This window comes from Gopherus flavomarginatus, chromosome 11 (genome assembly GCF_025201925.1).
Source record: "Gopherus flavomarginatus isolate rGopFla2 chromosome 11, rGopFla2.mat.asm, whole genome shotgun sequence".
Lineage (NCBI taxonomy): Eukaryota > Metazoa > Chordata > Testudines > Testudinidae > Gopherus > Gopherus flavomarginatus.
In genome coordinates, this window is record NC_066627.1 from 41,803,705 (window position 1) to 41,818,192 (window position 14,488).

At 42.6% G+C, this 14,488-nt stretch overlaps 1 protein-coding gene across 1 annotated transcript in view; it reads right to left on the reverse strand.

The window, feature by feature from the left end:
- The window catches only part of LOC127030989 (piezo-type mechanosensitive ion channel component 2-like), a 65,451-nt gene that overhangs the window by 32,577 nt on the left and 18,386 nt on the right, over positions 1 to 14,488 (reverse strand). Inside the window, exons 13-24 of the mRNA XM_050917666.1 lie at positions 13,422 to 13,595; positions 12,008 to 12,049; positions 11,100 to 11,132; positions 10,338 to 10,441; positions 9,342 to 9,505; positions 7,737 to 7,913; positions 6,369 to 6,500; positions 5,395 to 5,595; positions 4,012 to 4,216; positions 2,748 to 2,849; positions 2,440 to 2,605; positions 1,143 to 1,386 (exon numbers count right to left, since the gene is read on the reverse strand). Of these exons, the coding sequence (XP_050773623.1) occupies positions 1,143 to 1,386; positions 2,440 to 2,605; positions 2,748 to 2,849; positions 4,012 to 4,216; positions 5,395 to 5,595; positions 6,369 to 6,500; positions 7,737 to 7,913; positions 9,342 to 9,505; positions 10,338 to 10,441; positions 11,100 to 11,132; positions 12,008 to 12,049; positions 13,422 to 13,595 (1,744 nt within the window). The remainder of the gene's footprint in view (positions 1 to 1,142; positions 1,387 to 2,439; positions 2,606 to 2,747; positions 2,850 to 4,011; positions 4,217 to 5,394; positions 5,596 to 6,368; positions 6,501 to 7,736; positions 7,914 to 9,341; positions 9,506 to 10,337; positions 10,442 to 11,099; positions 11,133 to 12,007; positions 12,050 to 13,421; positions 13,596 to 14,488) is intronic.

Genomic DNA, 14,488 nt, shown 5'->3' on the forward strand with positions numbered 1-14,488 from the left:
TGCGCAGCAGGAAGAGCGCTTTTTTTTTTCTTTTTGTTTCCTCGCCTCGTCAGTTCAGGCGGGAGTCCGAGCGACTTTTTCTTTTTTTTTTTTTTTTTGTTTTTGCTTCGGCAAAAATGGTAGAGCCGGTGCGGCAGGGGATGCGTGCTCAAAAATTTTTACTGATAGGGGTGCGCGATTGAAAAAGTTTGGAGACCACTGCTCTAGGGGAAAGAGATATAGGGCCAGATTATTTTTTTGAAATGTGCATAATTTTATTATGTAACATTTATCATAATATAGAAGGGCTTAAATCAACTGAACTGGAAAAATCAAGCAGGGCCATATTCCAGTCACTGTCACAGAGAGCGTAAGTGGGCTGTGCCCAGGGGAGTTCCACAAATGGGTGGCAAAATCCTGCCCCATAGGGCAGTAACAGAGCCACATGTGTGGCCTCAGGACTCATTAGCCTTCATAGCGGCTGTGTCCCCACCCCGTCATGCATGGAGAGAAAGGCTTTAGCCGGTGAAGCCACTTCATTGCAAAGGCCCTGTCCATGCCCTTCTAACTCCCCGGTCTTCCCCTCAGACTCACCTCCCCTGCACACCACAGCGCCTAAAACCAACCTCACCCACAGCTCTGCAGATGCAGAAAGTGTGGTCCCCTTTATATGTGCTCCCCATCCTGCTTTCCCCACACACAGCAGAAGCCCACTGATTCCACTACCAGCTGGCTATTGCTTAGCTGTGGAAATAGAGAGGATGGATGGTCTTAAGATTCAAGCACTGGACTGGGACTCATGAGTTCTGGGTGATGATCCCCACTCTGCCACACGCTACCTGTGTGACCTTGGGAAAGTCACATGAACTCTGTGCCCCTCAGTCGCCCCCATCAGCAAAGTGGGGATTGTAATACTTCCCTTTCTTCTACCTTTTGTCAGTCAAGGACCTCACTGACTTCAAGGATCTGCCGATGAGGAGGTCATCGTAGGATCAGGGTCTTAGCTAGTATGCTCTTGGGGCAGGGACATTTTCCACCATGCATATGTAAATTCCCTAGCCCACTGGGTACCAGATTTCAGCTGGTGACTCTAGGTCCTACTGTAATATGAAAAACAACAAGAGGGCAGATATTTCCCTAATTTTGTGAAAGACAATACATACAGCCAGAAGATTCTTCATCACTATAACTAAGGCAGTGTACGCAATCAAATAGTCCCACAATCTGAGAATAGTCTTGACCGGCTTTAGAAGGAGACTGCTTCCAAAGAGCATAAAGTAGAAACAGGCCATCAGATAGCCCAGACAGAATATGTTGATTCGAGTGGTTCCAGTGATAAAAATCAGGCAGAGCACAAACCAGAAGTGATAGCCAAACACAATCACTTTAGCCATATCCAAATAGGACCTGCGGGAGTGGAAATGAAATGTCAGAGCAGTATCAGGATGATTCTTGTGTCTGCCAACTGGTGGCCACGCACTTAAATATTTAAGCCAACAGTGCCCCCGGACTTATGACAGCACCACATTGCACCTGCCCATTATACACCAGCTCAGTCGAAACTAGATCAGTGAACTTTGTGTTCCCCAGGTAGAAGTTCCGCAGGGTGAACTGAGATTACAGGCTTGCCCACTCCCTTTGCAAACAGTTATTTTATCTGCCTATTACACTAAATATTAAAGTGGTTCATAAACAGATTGCTGGTTCATACAGAGAAAAGAAAAGAGGCCACTTGCAAAAATTTTCCATGCACTATGAACTTTGCATAGACCCACTCAAGATCTTTTGCTAATGAGCTGAGAAAGGTAACTGGAAATCTATTTTGATCTTTATCCTAGGATATTATAGCAGTCCATTCTCTGATATTATTCCTGCTTGTAATGAAATGACATTTTATTTGGATGCATTGAGGATACTAAAGGCCAGTTACTGTACTATGTAAGACATAGTGAATTCCAACAGAGTGCTAGAGTTTAGCAGCATGTGGGTCAGATTATAATTTTTAAGGGCGATGGTGATAAACTGTTGGAACAAGCTAGCTAAAGAAGTGGTGGATTCCCCATCTCTTGAGGTCTTCAGATAAAGACTGGATGCCCATCTTGAAGCTATGATTTAGTCAAACACAAGTCACTGGGCTCAAGACAGGGGTAAGTGGGTGAAATTCTCTGCCCTGGGTTGCACAGAAAGCCAGACTGGGTGATCTAGTGCTCCCTTCTGGCTTTGAAATCAATTTAATTATTAAAATGTTTGTAACTAAAGATGAGCCCCGCCTCCAAACACCCACAAACTTTGGATTGGATGGGGCCTCTGAGCACAAACCTGGCTCCAGATCCAAACTGCACAGCTGCCATCTACTTCTCTTAAAGGCTTGATAAAATCCTACATCCAAACACCTTCAAAATCCAGATTCCATGTTTCCACCTGCTATACTTGGCCAAAGCAAATCTTGCTGGTTCCTACCTGCAGTGGATAAAGTTTGGCACAGGGCTGTACTGACTGAGAACAGCTGGATCTAATTCACGACTGATCTCCACATTATCTCCTGCCTCTATTCGCACACAAGCCTTATTCTCATCTTTGAATACCTGCCATTGCAGGGAGGCAAAAAGCAGAAGCAGGAAGTCATCTGGGAGGAGACAGGAAAACAGCTTCTTAGCAGCTTCAGACAAGACTATTCTGATTATGTTTAATATTATGATGACAATGATTAGTAGTTAGCAGCAGGAATTTCAGACAGTAAAATGCTGCACTGGATGACTGATACTTACACAGGAGAAAACTGGCATCAGGTTTCTTGGCAAAATCAGGCAGATAGAGCCACTTAATGAGATTGGAATGGATTGTCCAGCGAGAAGTTCTCCACAGATAATCTGTAGGCAAAGGGGTTCTTTTCATCACACAAAACATTTAAGCTAATTTCTGACCTTACAGCCTAGAAATGTTCGAGTTGAAGCACACCGGCATTTCTCAAGGGAAATGGCACACGTCTGGATATCCTCCTGATAGCACAGGGTTGGGACTATTGCTACTAATAAAAGTGAGCTCTCATCAGTGCTGAAACAACTAGTGTTGATGCCGTGAGTTCTCCAGTGTGAAAACTGCTATTGGGCTTGGGATTGAATAGAGATGGAATTGTCCCGGTGTTCTCTGACCTCTGCTTGTTGTAGCTCAGAGCCAGCTGAACCCAGCCAGTGATTTATAGCTATTTGGTCCTCCTGAAATACCTCACCTCATCTGTTTGTCTGCCATTTCCTGACTGCCCCCTCCCCTCCAGTCCCTTGGCTGTATCTGGCATCTCTGGAATCATGGAAAGACTTGGCTCTTCTAATTCTCATAGTGCAGGGAGAGCACATGGGGTATCACCTATGCTAGCAGGTGAAACCAAGCCAGTCATCCTGATTTGACTGTAGCCTTTTGAAGGAAAAAACCATGGAGAGGAAAAGAGCGAGAGAGAAAAGCTGCAGACAAGAGACTCAATTTTACAGGGATGTATTAATAATCATTGTAATACTAATACAACATTTGGGTAAGTTTTTTGGGGGGTCACCTGACCAGGTAAAGGTGCTTCAGCTTATACAGGTTTAACAGTCTGGTCACTGGATGCTTGTGGTGGAGTCTCAAAGAAAAGGTAAGCTGGAACACAAGAGAACTAAGAAGAAAGGATAGGTCTCTCCTCCGAGCGGGCAGTAGCCTCTGGGGATTATTGCCCAGTGGTTTTCAGTTGATTTGCTGCAGTTTTGGGGACAGATAATAAGCCCCGAGGAAAGGGCTTTAGAGGACTGAGGCTTGGAGTATTATTTCAATTCCCTGGTTGGTAGAACGTCCCCACTAGCCTACACACCATCACCAGGGACTTCCCCGTTCAGTGTCCCTGTATGTTCTCTTCTCCTTGCAGAGCTGGATGGGATATGGCTCAACAGCCCTCGCTGGTCATGTTTTGGCCAGTACTCTTTCAGGTTATCAGTGACTGCTGGGGCTTTTCTATGTGTTCACTCAACCCCCCACTCAGACAATGCACTGTGTTGCATTTACCTTTGCAGAAAGCAGGAGGGAGGCCAATGCATAGCAAATACTGAAAGGTCATGACACTGGCAAGGAAAGAGCAGTATCTCGGCCAGACCTCAGCCACTGCTTTCCTTCGGCGGCGGTGCAGCAGGTAGATGAGCCAGCAGCCGTGGAGAAGGGCATAGAAATCCATACGCTGCTTAATGACATTCACAGCCATGATGAGACACACCTGAAAGAATGGAATGTTCCAGTGGCAACACTGTCCGTCAAAGCCCATGGTTGCTCGGAAAGCCCTCCTGACCACTTAATTTTTCAAAGGTTACCGCTGCGGGGAGCATTAGCAGTTGGCTGTGTGGGAAAGCCGTACTGGTATCAGCTAAGATGTGAATTTAAACCAATATAATTTTAGCATTATAGCCCTGCCATGTGGACACTTTTTTTTACTCTGGGATAAAAGAGGCTTTTTTCAGTTTATGTCACTTGAGAAGGAGTTTAAACTAATCTGAAAAAGGCGCTCATTCCAGAATAAGAGTGGACATGAGAGTTATACCCAAATAACTATAGTGGTTTAACTGTGTTGGTAAAGCTCTCCCATGTAGACAAGGCCATAGTCAATGTTAATAGATTAAAGAAAGGAAAGTTGGTCACTAGGGAATAAAAAATGAAGAGGAAAATTCTGCCTTTCCTTCCACAAGGGTGACTTCCCCTGAACCAATGCTATGAAGGGAAACACTGAGAGAAGCTCATATAGTGAAGAGAATGACTCTGACTACAGGGGCCAGATTTTCAAAGGCTGGGGAAGGGATCGTACTCACAAAACAATGCATTCACCTCAAGCTACAGTGAAAACCATCATCAGCATGCAAAAAAAAAAAAAAGGACCTGCTGACATGTTAAATTGTTTATGGCAGCAATAAAAACTTTCTGATGAACTTCCCCTCCTTATCCTCTGGGAGAGGGAGCACTGCACTCCACCAGGGCACAAGAGCCAGCCGCTGCCACCCCGAAAGGGAGCACGATAAGCCCACAAAGACCAGGCCATAAGTGGCAGGAAGCCTGGATTTCAAAGCAGCCCTCCCCAAACTGAATCCCTGATACTGTAATCTGCTCTCTGGTGTGGCGACCTGGGCAGGGGAGGCTTTAAACTGCAACCCACTCCAACCAGGGAAATGAATCAACCCCTAAGAGCTCTGCGTCTGTACAAATCTGATCTCACTGATAATTGCTGCCCATATCTGCATGTGAACACATTTTCTAGGGGGAGTCAATGGAGTTGTGCTTGTTTACACCAGACGGGAATTTATATTCTCCGTTGGTGTGTGTTTTCCACAGGCTTCTTAATGCCTCAGTGTGCTATTTCCGGGGACCAAGTCCAAAGAGGATTGTTCTCCCCTGATATTTGCTCACCTCTAGTCCAAACTTGTAGAAACTGTAGTTGATAAAGTATTTGATACAGCTGAGTAACCCATCATCCAGGTGCTCTCGGGTGATGGTATCAAAAATGATCCCTGTAACAGGTGGTGTCAGCTGGTTTTGAGTCCGGTAGAAGAGCTGGTGGTGATGCACAGTCACTTCTATTATCATTAATGCCAAGATGGTGAGATGGTTCTGCAAGGGCAGAATGAAATGGCACCAGATGTTAATGGCATCCTAAATGCAATATTGAGCAACCCGCACTGAGAAAGACAAACGGCAGGACAAATGAAGCTTCCAACTAAACGGTTGTTCTGAGCTGTGTCTTGTCTGTTACATTGGATGCCAGGGGCTCTGCTTTTGCTATGTTCTGTGACGTGCCATGTACATTTACAGCACTATAAAAATGTCTCATGAGAATAATAAGTGCTATGAGAAATGAATGAAAAATTCTTCTTTTCTCTCCTGGAACGCTGCAACACGGTGACTTGAGAGAGATTCTCCCATGGACTTCTCTCCCATAATACTGGAGTAGTAGCTTTACTGGATTCAGACCAGTGGCAATTTCAAGGGATAAGATGTTCCTTGAGATGAACAATAATGACTCTTGACGGTATGGAGAACGTTTACTGGTGTCTCATCAGCGTCTGACGCAGAATGAGAAGAAAACCAAGTACAGAAGAATGGCTGAGAAAACCTTCTCATTTTCTTTGGTAGATCTCCTCTCTCTTCCACTTACCCTGTCACCGGTTCTTAATCACATCTTCTCATTAAGATCTAACCAGGATTTATTTTAAAGAAATTTTCAAATTCCCATGTTGCTCCCTCTTCCTATTTCAAGCTCCTCTTTCTGCTTGTGCATGTCAAAATCTGACATATCAGCAGAGGGTTTGTGCTGAGCGAAGCTGCTGATTACCCGTTACTCTATTTAGTAATAGTGTCTGAAGACAGCACAATAAGAATCCTACCTTCAGGCAGGGTAAAACATTGTCACCGCACTTCCGTAACCCTCCACACCAATCGGCGGGATCAACAGGAGCGACGTACAACACTGATTTCTGCAACAGCTCATCCAGGCTGTCATGATAGTAGGTTCTGTTCTGGTACAGCCCCTGTGGAATGAAGCATGTTTGTCTGAAATACACTCCCAGAAATTAATCCTTCAATAGTAGGGGTAAGCGCAAGTCCTAGCGGCTCCCCTAATGTGTTTAAAGTTTTTTTTATTTTATTTCTACCAATTTATATCCAGAATGTAATGTGCACACAAATAGAACAGATGCCATCTAATTTAGTGTTTGTGGTAGGCATGGATGATTTTCTATGCCAGAAATTACACTCAAGAGTGCTTGGTATATTTCTTGCTTGGCAACACTCCTATATGCATAGCTATCGTTTATAAATCTTTTAATTTTATAAGCCTACTGACCATTCATTTCTTTGTGCCCAATAAGTAACACGAGAGAGAAGTGATTGAGTAAAGGAAATCAAGTTCCTTAGAGCACTTTGACCTGGTACTGAAACAGGGTATGTTTAATATGCAGCAGGTTCCACATGCACCATGTGTGCATGGCACATTGGAGCACAGTAGATTTACATTCCAGCTTGCCACACATGAAATATTTTTGTAGACATGCCCTCAGTCAAGACTCATGAATCCTGGGTCTGCTACTTGCTGTGTGACCATGGGCAAGTACCTCCTTTTTGCCTCAATTTCCCATTAGTTTGAAGTTCAAATACAAATCAGGTAGCTATCCATCCTGCTGTAATACTTGAGACCCTAATTATTTTGCCCGCACAAAAATTTAACCCACCAATTTTGCAGATGTGAAAACTGTAGGTATGAATTGTGCCCACAAAAGGAAGGTCTCTGTTTATCTGCAATAGCCCCCATTCTTTACTATCTTTCAACAAACAAGTTTCAAAACTTTCCATTCCCTTTCACATTGCACAGGTGTTTATTAAATGCAAACCTACAAAAGCTTCTCAGGAAAGCTTTGGCTGAGAGAATTGCATTCTTGGGACTATGTTAAATCTTGTCTTGATGTGGCATGGAAGTTGCACATTATTCAAAGATATTCTTGAACTTGAAGAAGGACACTGCTTGCTGGCTGTTCACAGATCTTTGCTGAGTGTGATACACTAAGAACCCCACCTCCTCCCTAGGCTTCAAAGCCTGAACTCTAGTCTGAGATACAACATCAAAGCACCATCTATACAGCTATTTTTAGAGGGCCAGAGTGAGTCTGTTGACCCAGGCTGGGAGGTTCACTTTTGCTCGCTCAAGATATATCCCAAGTATTTGCAGAATCAGGACCTGAGTGCTCTAGAATGCTCACCTGCATACAGTTTGAGGAGTAGTTATGTGGCCTGACGAATTTCAGCTGGTACATCATTTTACAGATAACCATCACACAGGACCAAACTGTGCAGATCTTTGATGCATGAGGCCGGAGCTTGGGATAGGGCAGGGCAAACACCCAAAGGACAAAGAAAGGGTAATTCATCAAAGATACCTAAAGTCATTGCAGGAAAAAAATCAGTTGTTTCACTGTAACTGACCTCTTTGCTGGTATGTTTGTGGGTTGAGGAGTTCAGCTTGTGGTATTTGCAACAACACAATACAGAATAACAGATAAACTATTAAATAAAGCAAAAGACTGTTTGAGGAAAAAATATGCCCTGATGGTTGTGATGGCAAGTAACGCTGCTGGGCAGAAAAGACTGGATTTTCTAATCATCAGGAAAGGACCTATTATAAATGTAGTAAGTGATATGATTTTATTTACATTTTTCTCTTCCTGATATTTAAGGATGACTTTTTGCCTTGAAAGGGACTAAGTGACATTTAGGTCACTGTTATGTAGTTTCCTAGCTCTGTAAAATTAGATGTTTACAGTTTGCACATGAATAGATTCATGAAAAATATTTATGAAAACCTGCATCTTAAGAGCAACAAACAGGAACAATTTGGGTTCTGGTGAAGCCCTGTCTAACTAGCCATTTGCACGTGTATTTAATTATGAAATCTTGGGTCTGAATTACATAAGCCACCTGAGTTTCAACTAAGGTTTATTCTGATGGCTGCTGGGAGGAAAGGAAACTTTGCTTAGTAAACTGAGAAGAAAACCAAGTAGGCTCTGTTATGCCATATCACATCATGATCAAATTTCTAAAACAAGTCCCATGGTGTCCTACATCTAGGTACAATGACAGTCCCTGTGCTCTCCTGAATTCAGGGACTACACAGCTTAACTAAAGGGGCAGGGAAGAATAGGGTCGAAGTGAGGCCATGGTTCTGCATCATCCACCAAAGCAATTAGCAGAGCTGTTCGTCGTCAAAGGAGAGTTCATGCTACACCTCCTTTAAGGGTGGCATGCTGGCTGCACTCCCCAGGAGATCTTGGAGGCAGTGTGCAGGCTGGTGCATTAACCTTGTAGCAGGTTGGCAGACTCTAGGACTCAAAATATAAATGAACCCTTTATGAAGGTGCATTGGAATTATAGCAGAGAAGAACCAGCAAGTCAATTCAGCCAGTCCATCCAGAATATATAAAAGTGTTTAGAGCCTTTCAAAAAGCAGAGGAAACTAGGGAATGGGGGGAGAGATGTTAGATGGAAAACCCTAAAAACAGCCAGCTTCCAGACATGGTTTAGATTGAAGTTTATGTTTGTTTGGGTGCTTGACTTAACAATAAAGCCAAACCCCAGGAAGCTGCTCAGTTTGGACAACATGCAGAGTGTGTAAACCTCATTAGAAGCGGGAACAAAAGCCCACTAATATACATTTCTATGTACTTAGAGGATTACAGTTACTGGCCTAAAATGTGAACATAACTGGCCATAGCTGCTGATTTGGAGGAGATCTGAGTCTCTTGTAGCACCAGGAAAGGAGTTTGCAGAAAACAAATGATATTTTCAGGTTCTTCATACTATTCACCAACCTCCTGGAGAGTGATACAGATGACCCAAGTGGAGACAATTTTAAGGATGTGCAGCTCTAGGACTCTCCAGGCTAACACCTGAGTTTTATGAAAATTTTCCAAAAGCTGCAGGAGAAGAGAAGCCAACTTGTCGATCACCAGGCTCCATTTATTAGGTTCTCCCACTAAGAAAAGAAAAGTGCTGGGTTAGTGCTTTAAAATAACTTTTAAAGATGATTTTGGAGACAAAGAAATAGAAATCCTTTACTATTTTTACTGCTTTGTCAAATGACTTGTCAGCTATGTCTTCATCCTCCACAACGGAGGACGGAAGAGTTCAGAGGTGGCAGTATAGTGGTGGAGAAATATGGGATTAAAAAGGTCAACAGTAGCTCAAACATGGAGTGCTATTCCTTCCTCTGGCTTTGGTGACTATTTTGTATTGGCAGAATTAAGCTTTAAAGAAATAAGCTAGGAATTTCACTGTCTCACAGTTCCTGCTAGAGCAATGTCAGATTAGGAATAAAGAACAAAGCAATATTGTATTTGGGGCCTAGATCCGAAAAAAGCTATATATCCACCGTGCTTTATAGCTCCATACTCTCTAATCAGTATTGCTTCCTACTGCCATTGTGTTTAGGGAGGACAAGGACTGCAAGTATGATTAGCCCTTGGGCACGATTCCCACTACTATACACCTACAATGCCTGAAGTCAACCCCTAGAATAAGAATACTCAAGCACTTGCCTATACAGACGCTACCCGGGTTATGCAAACCTGACTTACAGAAATCCAGACTTATGGAAAAAGTTCCGTAAGCTGCTTTTTTTTTTTTTTTTTGGCATAATTGTTGGAGATACTTTCCTGACTTCGGCAAAATTTGACTTACGCAAGGTGTTCCGGAACTTAACGCTAGCGTAAGTCGAGGAGCTTCTGTAAACGACATAGTATTGGCTTTGCTCCATGTTTAAAAAAAAAATCATTCAACCAATGCTGCAAGGAGTTACACATCATCACCTGATTTCTCCTGCTGAGCCTCTCCCATGGTTTCATACACTGTTGTATTCTCTGTCTTGTCCGTGGTGGTTTGATTTTCACCATGCAGTTCATTGGCTTCCAGCCTGTAGGGAACACAAGAAAGTTGCTAATGCCAGACAACTTAGATATTGATCCCTTTACCTTGTAGCGTTAAAGAGAGTTACACATATTCTGATATTACACAGTTTGTGATCCATTTTTTAATTGCCTGCAACTAAACTGAAAGGGAACAGAATACAAAGTGGAGGTATACACCTGTGATATATGTATAATTTATGGGTGTGATTTTCAAATGAGCTCATGGTTTGCCTAGCTCTGCTCTGATTGAAATCAGTGGTAGATCTCCTACTGAATTTAACAGGAGCAGAATTGGACCAAAGCTGAGCAAGTTTGAAAATCCAACCCTATTAGGTTTGTAAATAATACTACTATGTTGTAAGCCTGTGGTCTAAACTAAAGCAAACAAATGTCACGTAAACCCCCTTTTTGTTTTTTTAAATCTGTCTCCAGTATTTTCTTAGACGTGTTATAACAGTGCTGCATATCTGGAACAAGTGTTCCAAATGTCAGATTTCTAAGTACAAAATATACTAATTGGTTCTACTATAAATTCATGGAGAAGTAACGTGAGTAAATCCATTTACTCCTAATCAGAGCTACGCCTATGTGTCATCCAGGCATCAAGAGCAGAGTAGACTCCAATGCAGAGAAATGCATTCCTAAATGTCATTTCATTCTCACCTGGTTTGCAGTTTCCAAATATTTTCTTTAAGCCTGAAAATTAAAAGCAGGAAAAATATAACATCAAATATTGGATTTTATCTGTCTAGTTTTCTACAACTACTACTATGCATCCCTTACAGATTTATGGAGCTTCTCACCCCAACAGGCCCAAAGCAATTCACAAATTATATATGGCCATGTTCATACAGTATCTCTTGCAGGGGCGGCTCCAGGCACGAGCACGCCAAGCGCGTGCTTGGGGAGGCAAGCTGCGGGGGGCGCTCTGCCGGTCACTGCAAGGGAGGCAGGCAGGCTGCCTTCAGGGGCTTGCCTGCGGAGGGTCCGCTGGTGCCGTGGCTTCGGCGGACCTCCTGCTGGACCAGCGGACCTCCTGCAGGACTAACGGACCCACCGCAGGGATGCCGCCGAAGGCAGCCTGCCTGCCGTGCTTGGGGTGGCAAAATGCCTAGAGCTGCCCCGATCCCTGGTTATTAATAGGAATCAAACCCAACACCTTCAGCACCTACCACTCAAGCTATCAGTAAGCAGCTAACAGAGAGAGGCAAGAGATTATCCTTGCTGGGGTGGACCATTAGAGAGAGAGAATTCGACACACTAAACAAGTGTTTTGCACCTACACTGCACTAACTATAGTGCATCCACCTTGAGTGAGGAAAGCAGCTAACTTGCACACAGAATACTGTCCTACAATACAGGAAAGAAAATGTTGTCCAGGACATGCATGGGAAAGTTATTGGTGGCCTACTCCCTATTCTCCTTCTCCTCTCCATCAGTGACATATTTTACTATCCTTGCTGAGCTCCATTGTGTGTTGTCCTACAGCAAAATGAAGTACAATCAAAATAACGGTGTTGGATATAGTTAAAAAGAAAATGTTTGGAAAAGGGCGAAGAAATTGAACTCACATGTCGGCCAGGAGATACACCTGAGTTTCAGTTTTCTTTTTACTAGGGAGAAAATATAGCATAAAGTCAACATATGTTCTCTTTAAGACATGGCTGACAGGATGTGCCTCATCCTCCCACATTATCTTCTGCATCACAATGAGGTTCAGTGCTAGTACCTTCCTTTCCAAAAATAAGATGAGACCAATATTTCTGGCATAATACAGAGCCCCATTTTCAAAGCTGGGTTACTAAATCAGGGAATGCATTTGTGCTTCTGGGTGCTCAAACTAACATGTAGGCACCTAGCACATGTGTTTCAAGGATCTTTTTTGCATTTATGGGAATCCTCCGTGGGCATGGGACTCCATGCTAGCATGGCCTAATGCAGGATTAGGGTTTTAGGCACCCAAGTTTGAAAATTGGGCCCTTTCTCTATTAAGGACATTTACTATGTTGCATGCTACATGGTAATGGTTCAGTGTGTAATCTACTGAAGATGAGTTTATGTGATCAGTGTTACTCCCATTGAAATCAATAACAAAACAAACAGGAATTCCAGTGGGAGCAGAATCAGGCTCTTTATATATTTATCATATATATTGGCATATTTCTATTATCCCCATCCCCTCCATTCAGGGAAAAAAACAAATACAATATATATTATCCAAAGAAAATCGGCAAAATCAAAATGGAGTGTTTTAGATATAATAGGAGCCATTACAGTTCATTAAGGGAAAGTAACATATTCATAGATTTCCACAAGTAATAAGATTTCCATGAAAATGCCTTGTAAATATTAAGCAATTAAAATCCTTTCCTGCTACTATTTTGGAAATTAAGGAAAAGTTACATTGTTCTGTTCTTGTCTGACTCTTATTTTGAGGCAAATTTTCAAACCAAGACACAAGGTTTCCATACCAATGCACCCAGAAAGCTCCACAATTTTGCATGGAAAGAGGAATTCTTGAATGCAAAAGTGGGATTACTGGTGCACTATGTGCACACCTCTTTCTGAGCACAACCATTGTGCCTGGCTTTGAAATTTTGGCCTATTGTGTTTTAAAAACCAGATTTCAAATTAGCAAGGCATTGTAATTGCACATGCATATATGTGACTAGTTTGTATGTGAAATTCCCCCAGCTGAGTAAATGCAGGACACATTATCACAATTAAGTATTTGTTTCTGGAGGTACCATTTTGTATGTGCAGCCATAATAAATTTATGCACCAATTAGACATGCTGTAATTGCAGGCCTAACTTATCAATAAAAGTGCCTTTGTTCCTCCATGTGCATCAGAAAACCAATACAAATTCTTGTAAATATATAAAATGTAAAGCACTTTCAAGTCTCATTTTCCAGCTGATAACTCTTCGGTAGGGACATGTTCACATGCTTTGCAGTTTACCAATGTGCAGGTCTGTTCACATACCTGCCAGAAGTACATTCATGCTTGATGGGAATATTACTCAGGTCAGTGATCTTCAGAAAATCCTCACTAAAGTAATGAAGCTGAAGGATGCAGGCCAGGAGAAAAGTGGAAGGAAGTAGAATCTTAGCAAACAGTTCTACCGTGTCATACTGTTCAAGACCCAGGTCTTTTAACCTGTCAGGTAAAAAGGAAAAAGCCTTTCATGGGTCAGCCTTATAAACTAAATTTCTAGTAAGGATACTGAAAAAGGTTACTCTAGGATATAGTGAGGTAGCTAGTTAGATGGAGCTACTGTAGTGTCCCTCACTGTAGAGAATAGACTCATCTCAGTTTTAATGAGCATCAAGGAGATTCTTCATTGAGGCTTTTTGGATGCAGAGAGACCATATCATTCTCTCTAGATCTCAAGATTCCAGATGACTGGTAGAGCCTTGTGCTACCAGTCATGGTCTCGCTAAATCCTGTCCTGGACTCTGAAGTCATGGCAGGGGCTACTGACTACGCTTCATTTACAGAGATACACCCCTTTATTTTCAATGTTATCTTGAGATCACATAAAGAACCTTGTTGTCTTTTTCAAGCACAGAATGTTATTCACAAATTTCCTTCCTGCTGTCTCTCTTTCTCTAACCTCAGGAAAGAACCAAAGTCCACTTTGTGGAGGAGGATAAACTCCATTGATCTTAGAAAATCTACCACTTTGTGGCTACAATTACTGTGAAAACCCTCAAACTATTTAACTAAACAAAGTACAGAGTCTTTCCAGAAAAGCTGGCTACAGTATTTTCAATCTAGCATCAGCGATAATTCCCAAAAGAAAAAAAGCTGATGAGTCCCTCAAGCAAGCTTTGGGTTTGTATTTCAGCAAGTCATTGTGGTTTGTTTGGGTTATACCCTACATCCTGCTGCCTTAGCCACATCACTGAAAATACAGAAACCACTGGGAGCTCTTGCACAGCCCCACAAGGGGAATAGGGTAATGCACCCTCACTGCGCTATTCATTTCATAATAATGCTGTGAATTTATTGGGCTTTATCAAGGGAAGTGCTGAGGTTCCCCAGCTCAC